This window comes from Hemiscyllium ocellatum, chromosome 26, assembly GCF_020745735.1.
Source record: "Hemiscyllium ocellatum isolate sHemOce1 chromosome 26, sHemOce1.pat.X.cur, whole genome shotgun sequence".
Lineage (NCBI taxonomy): Eukaryota > Metazoa > Chordata > Chondrichthyes > Orectolobiformes > Hemiscylliidae > Hemiscyllium > Hemiscyllium ocellatum.
The window spans coordinates 24,754,840-24,767,659 of NC_083426.1; the positions used below are offsets into that span (position 1 = coordinate 24,754,840).

The 12,820-nt window shown below is 36.0% G+C and overlaps 1 protein-coding gene across 1 annotated transcript in view; it reads right to left on the reverse strand.

Moving 5' to 3' along the window:
* Window positions 1-12,820, reverse strand: part of LOC132828184 (copine-8-like) — a 593,006-nt gene that overhangs the window by 501,359 nt on the left and 78,827 nt on the right. Inside the window, exon 3 of the mRNA XM_060845121.1 lies at window positions 5,458-5,504. Coding sequence (XP_060701104.1) covers window positions 5,458-5,504 — 47 coding nt within the window. The remainder of the gene's footprint in view (window positions 1-5,457; window positions 5,505-12,820) is intronic.

Genomic DNA, 12,820 nt, shown 5'->3' on the forward strand with positions numbered 1-12,820 from the left:
GAACACGTCTTTCAATATAAAATCTCCTCACTCTTGCCTCTTCTCTGAAAAAAAGAGACAATTTCTCCAGAATATCTTTGGCACTGAAACTTCTTATCTCTTGAACATCCTTCCAGAAATATGGTCTCAGATTTGAACAAAAACTCCACTTAAGGCAAAAACAATGTTTTTATAAAGTTTTGCCAATACATTTTTGCTTTCGCACTCTATGGCTTTATTTATAAAGCCCAAGTTTTGGTATTCCATCTTCATGACTTTCACAACCAGCCACCTTCAACAATTTATGCACGCGTACCTTCATGTCTCTCTGTTTCCATTTCATTTTTTTTAGAATTCTATCTTTTATTTTATATTGTTCTTGTTTTTTCCTCTCAAGCTATATTACTTCATCCTTCTAAATGTTAACTTTCATCTACCATATCTCTCTATTCTACCCAATTGTCTGTTTTCTTCATATCTAGTACTATTCTTTTTTGCAAGTTTACAATATTCTAATAAAATTGTCAAATAGAAGTTCCCTTTCATGAGTCCAGTTTGACTGTAAATAATCAAACAATGATTTTCAAAGTGGTCTTTCTCCAGCACTGATAAATAGACAGGTCCCAGAATTACTGCACAGACAAAAGAGTCAGCAGGAGTGAACCAACGTTCGTATTTTCTTAATAATAGATTCCAGCATTTTCCCAACTGCTGATATGAGACCAACTGATTTCAGGTTTCTCTTTTTTCTCTCCCCCTCTTTTGTGAGTAACAATGTTATGTTTGGTAATTTTCAATTTAATGGGAATATTCTAAAATCTGAGGAGTTCTGAAAACCATATTTATATTTGTTCAAATTAAGTGAATGTTTTGCCTGTTAAAGAAAAAAAATGACAGTCAGTGTATTTGCATCAAATTTTATTTATTAGTGACTAAAATGTTTTAGGTTCCAGATATTTTTGTGTATTTGTCCATACATTGCAATCATGTTAAGTTCATCTGATTTACAGCTGTGAATTCAGTACATCATAAAATATTCACCCTGTAGGTGAAAACATGAGATGAAGTTCCATTCATAAAGTATAGTTAACTTACAACATTTTTCATAATAGTTTATAGCCAAATACTAGTTGTAGGACGTCTATCAGCCAACATATATCGAATGAGGCCCAGATAAAGCACAGACAATGACATTTTTAAAAATTTAACTGAGGGAGAAATATTATTTAGGATACAATCAATTGCATTTTTCTGAAACTTAGTGTACAATAATAAGACAAAGGAACAAAATCATGAACTATTTGCATTAGAATTCATTTTCACGATAAATATTATGGGTAAAAAAAATGTTCCATATTAAAATAGCATAAATTCCTAATACATTGGAAAATGTTATCTATATAAAAGTGGGCAGATTTCTACGTATTTTAAGTCACATTCATTGATGAAATTTATTGAGCAAATATACATTATCTGGAAATGACATTAATCTGCCTTTGACATTGCTGGTCATTAATGTTAGGAAAACTGGGGAACACGAATATTAGAATACCAGGGCATGGGTGGCAATGAGAGAAATGTCAAGGAAAATGAGGATTTTCACTGCTGCTTGTACTCATGCTGATAAGTAGAATTGAAAATTTGTTCTGCACTGTTTGTCACCTATTGGAAACCATACTTATTTGTTCAATAAATTAATTGTTCTGGAGTCCATCTCACATCTTTATCCAGATAAAACTTTTCGAAGACTGATTTGAAAAAAAATATCCATTTGAATCAATTTTATTTCATTATTATGGAAAAATATCTCACAGATCTCTATACTGACTAACAGAATTGTTAACTTTATGACTTGCATTCATTCGCATTTCCTCATCTGGGTGAAGACCAATTATGAAGCCAAGAATCTTGAGTGTGAATAACATGCTGTTACTATAGACCAAGGTTGCTAGATTTTTCAAGTCTGTCCATCAAATGCACTCTCCCAAATGAATACTACTGACTATGCCTCTGACTCAGATGAGTCTCTTACAACTGTATTTGTGTAAGGAAGGTTGGGGATTTAAGGAAATCTTTAACATTAAGCAGTTTTATGTCATTTTTTATTGTCTTTTAATTGTTAGCTTGAGCATTAAACACATTAGCCTGTATCTTGCGCAGCTCTTTGCATTTATAGTGTGTCTATACAGCATAATGGAAAGCCACATTAAAAATTGAAAATTCTTTGAAAATTGCAGGCTCATAAAGATGCTAGTGCCAAAGAAGAGTCACATTTGATTCAAATCATTAACTCTATTCCTCTCTCTTGACAGGCAATGCCAGACCTGCTGAGTTTCTGCAGTATCTTCTGTTTTTACTTTAGATAGCATCCAAACTATTTTGCTCCTCTTAAATGTGTCAGACGAATATAAACGATAGTTAATTGGGTTGAAAATTAAATTTTAATGCTGACAGAGGAAACAAACTAGTGCACATTTGGTAATTTCTTGGTCTCCAATTGTTCATATTGATTTATGCTCATTTTAAGTTTGAGCATGCTCTCATGTAAGTGGGAGGATACAGAATAGAAAGATTAATGCAACATTGCATATATTTGCAGGGCCAAATTCTTGGTTGAGCTGAAGAAAGAAAACGCTAGGCTCACGCCCCGTGGGAGATTTTATGATGACCTTCAATTCATTGCATTTCTATAAATGTTTCATACACATCATGGTGTTGGAGAACTGGGCAATGAACCAGCAATAAAAAAGGATGAAATGGTTGCAGATTATAAAAAGGTTACTGAAGAGTGTGAGAATAATTGAAATTTTAACATACCAGATATTGAAAAAGAAACTAGTTGACGTTCCAATCTCATTCCTGGTAAATATTCATTAAAATATCGATATGAGATTTCCTTTTGCCTGAATACAGAACAGTATGATATTGCTATGATCCAGCTGATGTTATGACTGGATATGTAAAATCCCAGAGTGAACCCTGACTTGAAAGATATTATTTGCGTTTAAGAGGGCAGTCTTTCGCTGAACCACAAACACCAATGCTGCAGTTTTGATTTTAACAATAAAAAATGTTTATCTTTATTTATTTTACATAACAAAATAGAAAAAAAGTACACATAACAAGTTTAAAGATGTCAAAACAAATGCAATTCTATTATTCCCAACAACACTCCTTTGCAGTGTCCACATGAGAGAATTCTCTTAACTTTCACATCTACTGGGCTTAATGTAACTGTGGCTTCAATTTCCCTTTAGCAGAAGCTGACAGGAAGGCTCAAGGAAGAAACTGAGTTTAAACTACCTCAGCTTCAAATAATTCCTTCAGGGTTGTAATATATAATTTCTGGTCTAGAACTTCCAAACAAAACTGCTTACATTGAGGTAATCTGTGTTCTAACAGTTTTAAACCATTTCTTTTCATCAGAAGCTACTGTTGTGCACATTCAGCTTTAGCCAAGATTCCTGCAAATTCAACCCCTGACCTTCTAAACTGAAAGCCTAATGCACAACTGTTTGTCTGCTCATAATACATTCCCAACGAAAACAAAACACCATTACTATATAGGAAGTATAGGAGTAGGGATATATTGTTGCAGTTATGCAGGACCTTGGTGAGGGCGCACACCTTTAGTATTCTGTGCAGTTTTAGTCTTGTAGTTTTAGTCTTGCTATTGAGGGAGTCCGGCAAAGGTTCACCAGACGGATTCCCGGGAGGGCAGGACTGACATATGAAGAAAGACTGGATCGACTGGGCTTATATTTGCTTGAGTTTAGAAGAATGAGGGGGGATCTCATAGAAACATATAAAATCCTAATGGGATTGGGCAGGTTAGAGGCGGGAAGAATGTTCTCGATGTTGAGGACGTCAGAACTAGGGGTCACAGTCTAAGAGTAAGGGGTAAGCCTTTCAGGACTGAGATGAGGAAGAATTTCTTCACTTAGTGAAGTTATGAACCAGTGGAATTCTCTCCCAGAGAAAGCTGTTTGGGCCAGTTCATAGCTATATTCAAGAGGGAGCTGGACGTGGTCCTTGTTGATAAAGGGATCAACGCATATGAAGAGAAAGCAGGAATGAAGTGCCAAGATTTTACCATCTGCCATGATTATATCAAATAGTAATACAGGCTCGAAGGCCCAAATGGCCTACCCCTGCACCTATTTTCTATGTTTCTGTTTTAAAAGGAATTACCATCATTTCAGAAAGATTATGTGTTAATCCTTAAACCCCTTCAGACATACAAACCAAATCATTCTGCCACTAGTTTAAGCCCAAATTCTAAAAATGAATTATGTTAACAATATAGATAAATTATACATCTGACTTCACAGAATACAAGTTATGATATTGAATATAAAGGTAATTCATTAGATATGAATGTTAGCATACAAGAGATTATTTTCCTGCATTATTTCATTTGTTCTGTTTATTTCAATTTATTGATTCCCTGTCAATTCATTGTCTCTGGTGATTTTCTTACTGATTATTTATCCTTTAGCAAATAAGCCCTATTCTGATCTAGGAAGTTTTTATCATTTATTCTGCCTTTTTCTTGCAATTTATCTCCTCTTCAAGTTGTTTTCCATGCAGATCTCTTGTTTCTCTAAGCCCTTTAGCACATTCAGACTCAAGATCAGATGTTTTAGTCATAAATTTATTAATCGATTTAAAATGATTGGAATAATTACAAATCCTTTTCTTACCCAGGTCACATAAGGAACTTAAATTCAGCCAATGGGGATGATGTGGACTCTCTGCTCACCATTATTTAGACTACTCATTGAAATCAAAAATAGTAATGTTAATGTTGCTGAAGTGATAAAATGTATAAGGGTAAACACTGCTGCCAACATGCCACCTTTAAATTAATGCTAGAAATTCTAGCAAACTGGCTACCTATTTGGTACTGAAGACAGATAAACATCATTCTGGTAGTTATGGCAAGATACTCCTCTACAAGTTCAAATAGTTTCGTTAGTACATTTTTAAATTAACACTTAATTTAAAGCTATAAAATCACCCAAACTACAAGATGTGCTTTAATGTATTAGAGAAAAAGAAAGGTACAACAATCAGCTTAGCAAAATAAAAGCTACAATTCTGACTTCAAGTCAGTGACTGAGTTGATTATGAACCAGTCTGCAGCAGAAAATTTGAGAACAGCTCTAAAACTCTCGACCAAAACACCTCGCTGGATAAAATTCAGTAAGCTTAAAATAAGTATAAGGATTATTTATCAAGTTTAGCTATCCTGGTTCTACAAAATTCATATCATATAATCCAGGTATGAAACATTCAGATCCCAACACATTCAGAATTATATTCAAGGTTAAATAATAGTTTGTTTGAAATATTTGAATAAACTTCAGTTCTATTTGTTTTGATCTGTACTAAGGTCTGCTTTACAGATAGTGGGCATTTTTCATTTACTGAAAGAAAGCACAAGGACATCAGTGCAGTAAGAAAATTATTTCTTACCTCTCTCCACTGTATCGTCTCAATTCCTTGTACATATAGAACACATACTGTAAAAATAAGAAGTTTTCAATCAGAAAAGACAAGGTAACAATGGAAACTTCTTTCAAAAAAATATCAGCAAACTCAGCAGACATGAATTTATTCAAGTAAAGATCAAAGTAACAGGCTTAGCTCATGCGCCCATCACAACAAAAGGCATTCTCTGCATATAAATGATTGAAGAATGGATCATATTCTTCAGAGCACAGCTTTGAGGTCAGATAGCAAAGTTATTTTTAAATGGAATGGACTGGGTGCTAAGAATATCTCCAAAACTTCACAGCAGAGTTATTCTTTAGTTCACCAAGTGGAATAACGTATTTGCTCCAGGTTTAGTTCTGTTTTGCTCAAACAAGGTCTCATTGATTAAAGAGATCTTTTTGATAATCATGAAATCTGGGTCCCTGTGGGTAGGTCAAGCTCACCTTTTGACCTACCTGACACATGAATATGGAAACCACATTCACACTTGTTTAGTTCAAAGGTAGTTTTATAACCTCTCCTGTTTGAGGGGCTTTTCACTTCTCAGAGGTTTCCAAAATATTAATGTTCAATTATTTTAAACCGCACATATTTTAAACTTTTGTTTGCTTGTAATGGCAATGAAAAAACATATATCATGCAACCTATTGTGTCTTTCTTATCCAGATGTCTATCCAAATAGGTTTAATGACCACTTCCCTCTTTCCCCAGTCTAGCTACTACGGAACAGAGTTTAGTTTGCATGTCGTTGATAATTTCACAATTATTCAGTCTTCCTCTGCTTATTCATCAAAAGCTAGTTTGTTTCAAATGCAAAGGGGTTAAACTTCTGAATGGTGAGCTTCTGAATTGGCTACTGGTCTGGAAATTAAATTTCTGTCTGGTAGCAGTTGAGAATCAGTGACATCTTGGACTCTTTAAAAATAGATAGATTTGAGGCCAAGTGAGAAAGTTAGACTGCAACAGTAGACTTTTGGATAAACTTCAATTTATAGAAGGTAGAAGATGGGAGGCTGGCCCAGAGCAGCACTTGATATTTAAAGTCCAGGGTAGCAAGGAATGGACGAGGGTTTCAAAAGATGAACCGAGGCAAAGTGGGAGATAGGTGATGTTACAGAGGTGGAAGTCTGTATTCTTGGTGACAAAGCAGATATATGGTCCAAAGTTCAGCTCAGAGTCAATTACCAAGGAACTGAGCAGTCTGGGTCAGTGCCCTATAGCTGGCAGGGAAAGGGATAGAGTTGATGGTTAGGGAACCAAGTACGTGATAGGCAGCAGAAATAATGGCTTTTGTCTTCCCAGTGTTCAGCTGAAAATTTCCATGACTGCTGTATATGTCCAGTGGCCTATTTCTATATTAAATCACTTCATAAGGAGGTGAAATAATTCCTTATTGTAAGGGAGGTGTGACAAAGATGAATTAACAGTATCAGCAATTCTGGTTATGAGAGGTTTTTTTTGTTCATGTTGCTGTCTTGCCTAGACTTGACCAAATAGGTAGAAGTGAGAAAACATCACCAGAAATATCTCCATGTTCTGAACAATTTGCTGACAATCTCTCAATCCTCCCTGCTGTGGGATTTGTAGGAATTCAAAACAGAGGCCACTAAAAAAATACATTACGAAAGTTCTCCAATTTTGAAACTAAAGTGGTTTTTGGAATAATTTAATACGTGCCAGGTTCTGAGTAAAATAAATTTAGACTAAATTACAATAAATTTGTGAGCATCATTATAAAGCCAACAGTCAGTTCATTTCTTTACCGTTATTCATTACTTTGCAGCATCCAAGTGTATTTTCAATCCATTTCACATTGTCTGAATGCCTCAACAACTTTATTGCATGATTTACATTTTTTTATGTTCCAGTCCTTTAATTAACACCTTTTCATACAGCTGCATCTCAATTTAAAAATGATCATCTTTGATAACCTGACCTATCAGGTTCACTTGTTAACTCAGCTTTATCACAAAACATTAATGGAGCTCAGTAACACTGAACTGGGTATCACGGATATTAATCAATAATTAATACAACTTCAAAAATAGTATCAAAGGAAAAATTTTGAGAGATGCTTTTTTGATTCTATTTCCAATTCAGAGAAAGGAAAACTACTTGTAAATTGGCATAAGTGCGAGATCAAAACATTATGCCACGATGCAACCATTATGCAGCATTTGCTTTAACAGGTAGATGGTAAAGACCAAAACTAAATTTTGCCATTAAACTCTCAGTTCCTCTTTCTCAAAGCAGCTCTGTAGTAAGCAAAAAACTTAAATGAGCAGAGACCATTTTATTACTGATTTAATTTCTTTATAATAGGTAATTTTCAAATTAATTTAATAGCATTAAGCTGGAGCGGTGAATCAAATGAACAAAATAGAATGGATAATTGAGCATACTATATTGCAACCCGACACATGTGATTTTTAAGGTCCAGTGTTAAGTTGAAAACTACTGCCCTAATGTCACTGATTCTACTTACTGACCCGGTTGATCATTGCAAATGCTTATTGCTCTCTATGTGAAGTGATTTATTTCTCGAAGACATTTAAAATTTCCACCTCACTGACTTTTTTTTTCTCTATTGGTATGACTGACCTTAAGAATTATATTGTGTGTGAACCTTATCTATGCTGTTTAATGCCTTATATACCTTAATATAATTCTGACTGTAGAGCTTAAACTACTTGAGTGGTCCATTATCATTTGTTCAATTTGCATATAAGATCATTCTGCTTGCACTCCACAGCACATTTTCCAACAACTTCCAATACTTTCGGCAATGCACTCAATATGACCAAAGTCTAATTACTGCATTGTGAAGTTTTACATAACTTCTATTGGCAAACCTGACCCAATGTCACATTTGTACTCTAGTAAATCGCTTTCCTCTGAGTCATGTGGTTAAGGTTCAACCTCATTTGAAAACCTGAGCACATAATCAAGGTTAACACATCATTGCACTTTTGAAAGTTCTGCATTGTCTAAGGTTATTTATTTTGAACAAGCATTGTCTGCTTGTTCAGGTCTCATTGTCCAATTCAAAGAACAGGTGGTTGAGGGGTGGAAGGGAGTGGAGGAATATTCTGATGCCTTGACAAACAATTCTACTCAACTAACGTTACCACAACAGATTAAGCGAAATTACTTCAGATGCTACCCAGGGTGGCTTTGCGAATAATAAATTTGTGGTGTGGCCTAAATAACAACAATAACATTAAGTAATTCATTGGTTTTGAATTATTTTCAATTGTCATAAGATATAAGTAGCACTACTTTCACTGTACCTATTTTTTAATGCATTGTTCAAGCTATTGACACAAAGTGCCAAATGTACTAACAGTCTGTTTCAAATGTTCCATGGGCTAATGTTAGTCACATCATTCAGTTATATCGATGTAGTGGCAAGTCATATTCATGCTACATGTGCCAGGCAAGGAACATCTCTGACAAGCGGGAATCTAGCCATCGTTCTTGTCATTCAATGGCATTACCATCATTACTACCCACTAACATTATCCTGGGAGGTACCTTTTTACCAGAAATTGAACTGGACATATAAATACAGTGGCTACACCAGTTAAGATACTAGGAATCCTATAGCAAGTAACTCACCTCCTGACTGCCCAAAAGCCTTTCCACCATCTGCAGGGCAAAAGTCAGGAATGTGATGGAATACATTTGCCTGGATGAGTGCAGTCCGACAACAGAAGCTTGATACCATTCAGAACAATGCAGTCCACTTTACTGGCACCATATCCACAAACATTCACTCACTCTACCACTTACACTATGTCAGCACTATGTAACAGCACTATGTAACATCTACAAAATGCACTTTTGAAACTCACCAAGGCTCTGTGGACAGCACCTTCCATAACCATAACCACTACCACCGAGAAGGACAAGGGCAGTGGATAGTGGAAACACCAAGATCTGCAAATTCTTCCCCAAGGCACTCACTGTCCTGACTTCAAAACATTATGACCATTTACTCACTGGTAGGGTTAGAATTTTGCAACTACCTTGCTAATAGTATTGAGAGTGTACCAAATAAATGGACTGCAGAAGTTCAGGAAGGCAGCTCACGATCATCCTGTCAAGAGCAACTCGAAACAGACAATAAGTGCTGGCAGCGCTAGAGAAGCCAACATCTCCTGAATGAAATGACTTTGTCAATGCTATATCACTGGACAGTATGCTTCATAAACAGTTCAACATGAATTGCTCTTCAATGTATATCGAGCATACCGCATTTATGGTTGCTCAGCACCCAACTACAGTGCAATAATGCATCAGTCAACCAACTATTTTGAGAGCAGAAATACACTTCATGAAGCTGCAGCACTTTGAGCTGAATAGTGTGATCATTTTGAACTTCTGGAGCCATAACACATAGCAAATTGAGTTTAATACCAACAGTTATTTTTCTGCCCAAGAAGAACATAACAAATAGGATCAAGGGTAAGTGTTCAATCTCTCAAAACAGCCCTGCCATTCCAGAAGAATGTGGCTGATATGACCAAGGCCTCAACTTCTTTTTCATAGTTTTTTGCAATATTTTGCAATATTGAGGACTATCTAACTCCTCTTTATATACATTCAGTGTCAAAATACTCTGAATCTTGTACATTTCAAAAAGAAAATTAAAACCAACAAATGTTGCAAATCTACAAGATTCCAAGGGGCTTGACAGTTCTCAGAATTCCAGGCATTCAATCCTCTCAAAGATGAGATTCCTTCACATCGTAGTTTTAAATGAGTGCCTTCCTATTCTGTAACAACATCCTCTACTGGCCACACTAGAAGAAGTACCTTCTCCACAACTACCCTGTCAAACCTCTCAGAATCTTCTATACTTCATTAAGAAGAATAATACCAACAGGTATAAAAATATGCAATTCTAACAACCTAGAGAATTGTGAAGGGTGGGTAACTGAATGTGTTTGAAGAGGGGGGAAGAGAGCCCTTAGCTCCTTGATATTGTGAAAAGTTATGAAGTACTCGCTTGAAAGAGCAGTTGAAACCTTGGTCATTTGAGCCACACTCTTATGGAATGGCAGAGAGGCTTGAGAGGCTGAAAGACTTGCTCTTACTCCTATTTGTTATATTTCTGGCAAAAAAATAAAAACATAAGAAATCAGAGAAACACTAAGCTTTTCAGCCTCTTAAGCCTGCCCCGACATTGCCCATCTCATTCTTCTAAACTCTAATGAATAAAGGCTTAACCTGAATAGCCTGTCCCGATAAATCCATCCTTTCTTTGCAGGAATCAGTCGAGTGAGTCTCTTTTGAACTGCCTCCAATCTCAATATATCCTTATATAAATCCTAAAACCTAGTCCCCAGATTATCCTCATCACCACCCTACACAATTATAACAAGTCTTTCCTAGATTTAAACACTAGCAATAAAGACCAAATTCCATTTGCTTCTTCATTACTGCAGCGTCTGCATGTTCATTTTTCAGCGTTACTACAAGAACACTCAGAATTGTTTGCAATGTAATGTGCTGAAGTCTCTCTCTCTCTCTCTCTCAACTTAAATAATAGGCTGCCTTTCAATTCTTCCTACCAAAGTGCATGATCTCACACAAAAATTTGCATTAAAATCCACCTGGGAGGAGAAAGTGAGGACTGCAGATGCTGGAGATCAGAGCTGAAAATGTGTTGCTGGAAAGTCTTTGCCCACTCACTCAACCTATTCAAGTCATCTTGCAGGCTCCTTATGTCCTCTCATTACATGCTTTTGCACCTATGTTTTGTCTTGTCAGAAAATGTGGATACATTACAGTTTGCCTCTTCCTCCTCCAAGTTATGAGTATCCATCATAACTAAATGAAGCCCTAGGACTGTACCCTGTGGCACTCTACCTGTTACATTTTCCCCACCTGAAAAAGACCCATTAATCCCAATTCACTCTGTCTTCTGTTTGTTAAGCAACCTCAATTCATGTTAGTACATTACTCCCAATATTGTGATCTCTTACATTGTGTAATATCATTTTCTGTGGCACCTCATTGAATACTTTCTGGAAATTCAAGTATACTACATCTCCAGGTTCCCCTTAATAAAGTCTGCTTGCTGTATCCTCAAAGGATCCTAGAAAATTTGAAAAACATGCTTTTCCTTTCATGTAACCATGTTGATTATGTTTAATTGTGTTTTGTCCTTCTAATTTCTATTTCCTTTCTATTTCTTCCTTAAGAATAGGCACGAGTATTTTCCCAACAATAGATGTTAGGCTAACTGGCCTACAGTTTCCTGCCTTCTGTGTCCTTCCTCTCATGAAGAGGATCATCACAACAATCCACTAGACCTCTTCTGGAATCCAATCGGTTGCACAATACTGGCCAATGTTTCCGTTATCTCTGTAATCACTTACTTTAAAACTCTTGGATGTAGGTTTCAGGTCCAAGTGACTAGTCTGCTTTCAGACTCAATAGTTTTTTTAAAACCACTGTTCTTTGTGGCAGAGACTATTATAAGACCTTTCCTTCAATTAGCATCTTGCTTATCTGATATCTTTGGGATGTTCTTAGTGTTCTCCACCATGAAGATCAATGAAAAATACTGGTTTAAATGATCTGCCATTTCCCTGTTTCACATGATCAATTCCCCAATTGCATTGGTTAAAGGCGCCAAAATCACTTTCACTACGCTTCTTATATACCTGTAGAAATTCTTGTCGTCTCTTACAAATTTCCTTTCATCATCATTTTTCTCCCTCTTTATTAGCCCTTTTTAGTCATCCACTGCTCGTTACTAAAAAAAACCCAATCCTCTGGCCTAACATCAACTTTTGCCACCTCGTATGGCTTGTTTTTATTGGATACACTCCTTGACTATCTTTGTTAACAACCTTCTCACTGAGTCCCTCTTTTTCACTGAAATGACATTTTGGATGAATTCAGCTTTAATGGCTATCTTTGTTCATGAACTGATCTTCCCCTTAGTCTACTTTCCCAGCCACTTTAGATAGTTTCTTCCTCATATTTTTGTAATTGCCCTTATTTAATTTGAAGACATTGGTTTGAGACCCAAGTTGCTGTTCATTAAACAGAATTCGAAATTCTATCATGTTAATGATTGCTACACCCAAATATTCCACAACTACAAGAACTCTTATTCATCCTACCTCACTTCACATTACTGGATCTAAAATAGCCTGTTCCCAGTCAGTTCTGCAAGGTAATGCTCTAACAAACAATCCTTGAAGCACTCAAATTATGTTGTATCTTTCTCTTGCCCATCTGATTTGTCCAACCAATATACAGATTAAAATCACCCATGACAATTGCAGTGCCCTTCTTGCACATCTCAACTTTTTCCCCAATTTAT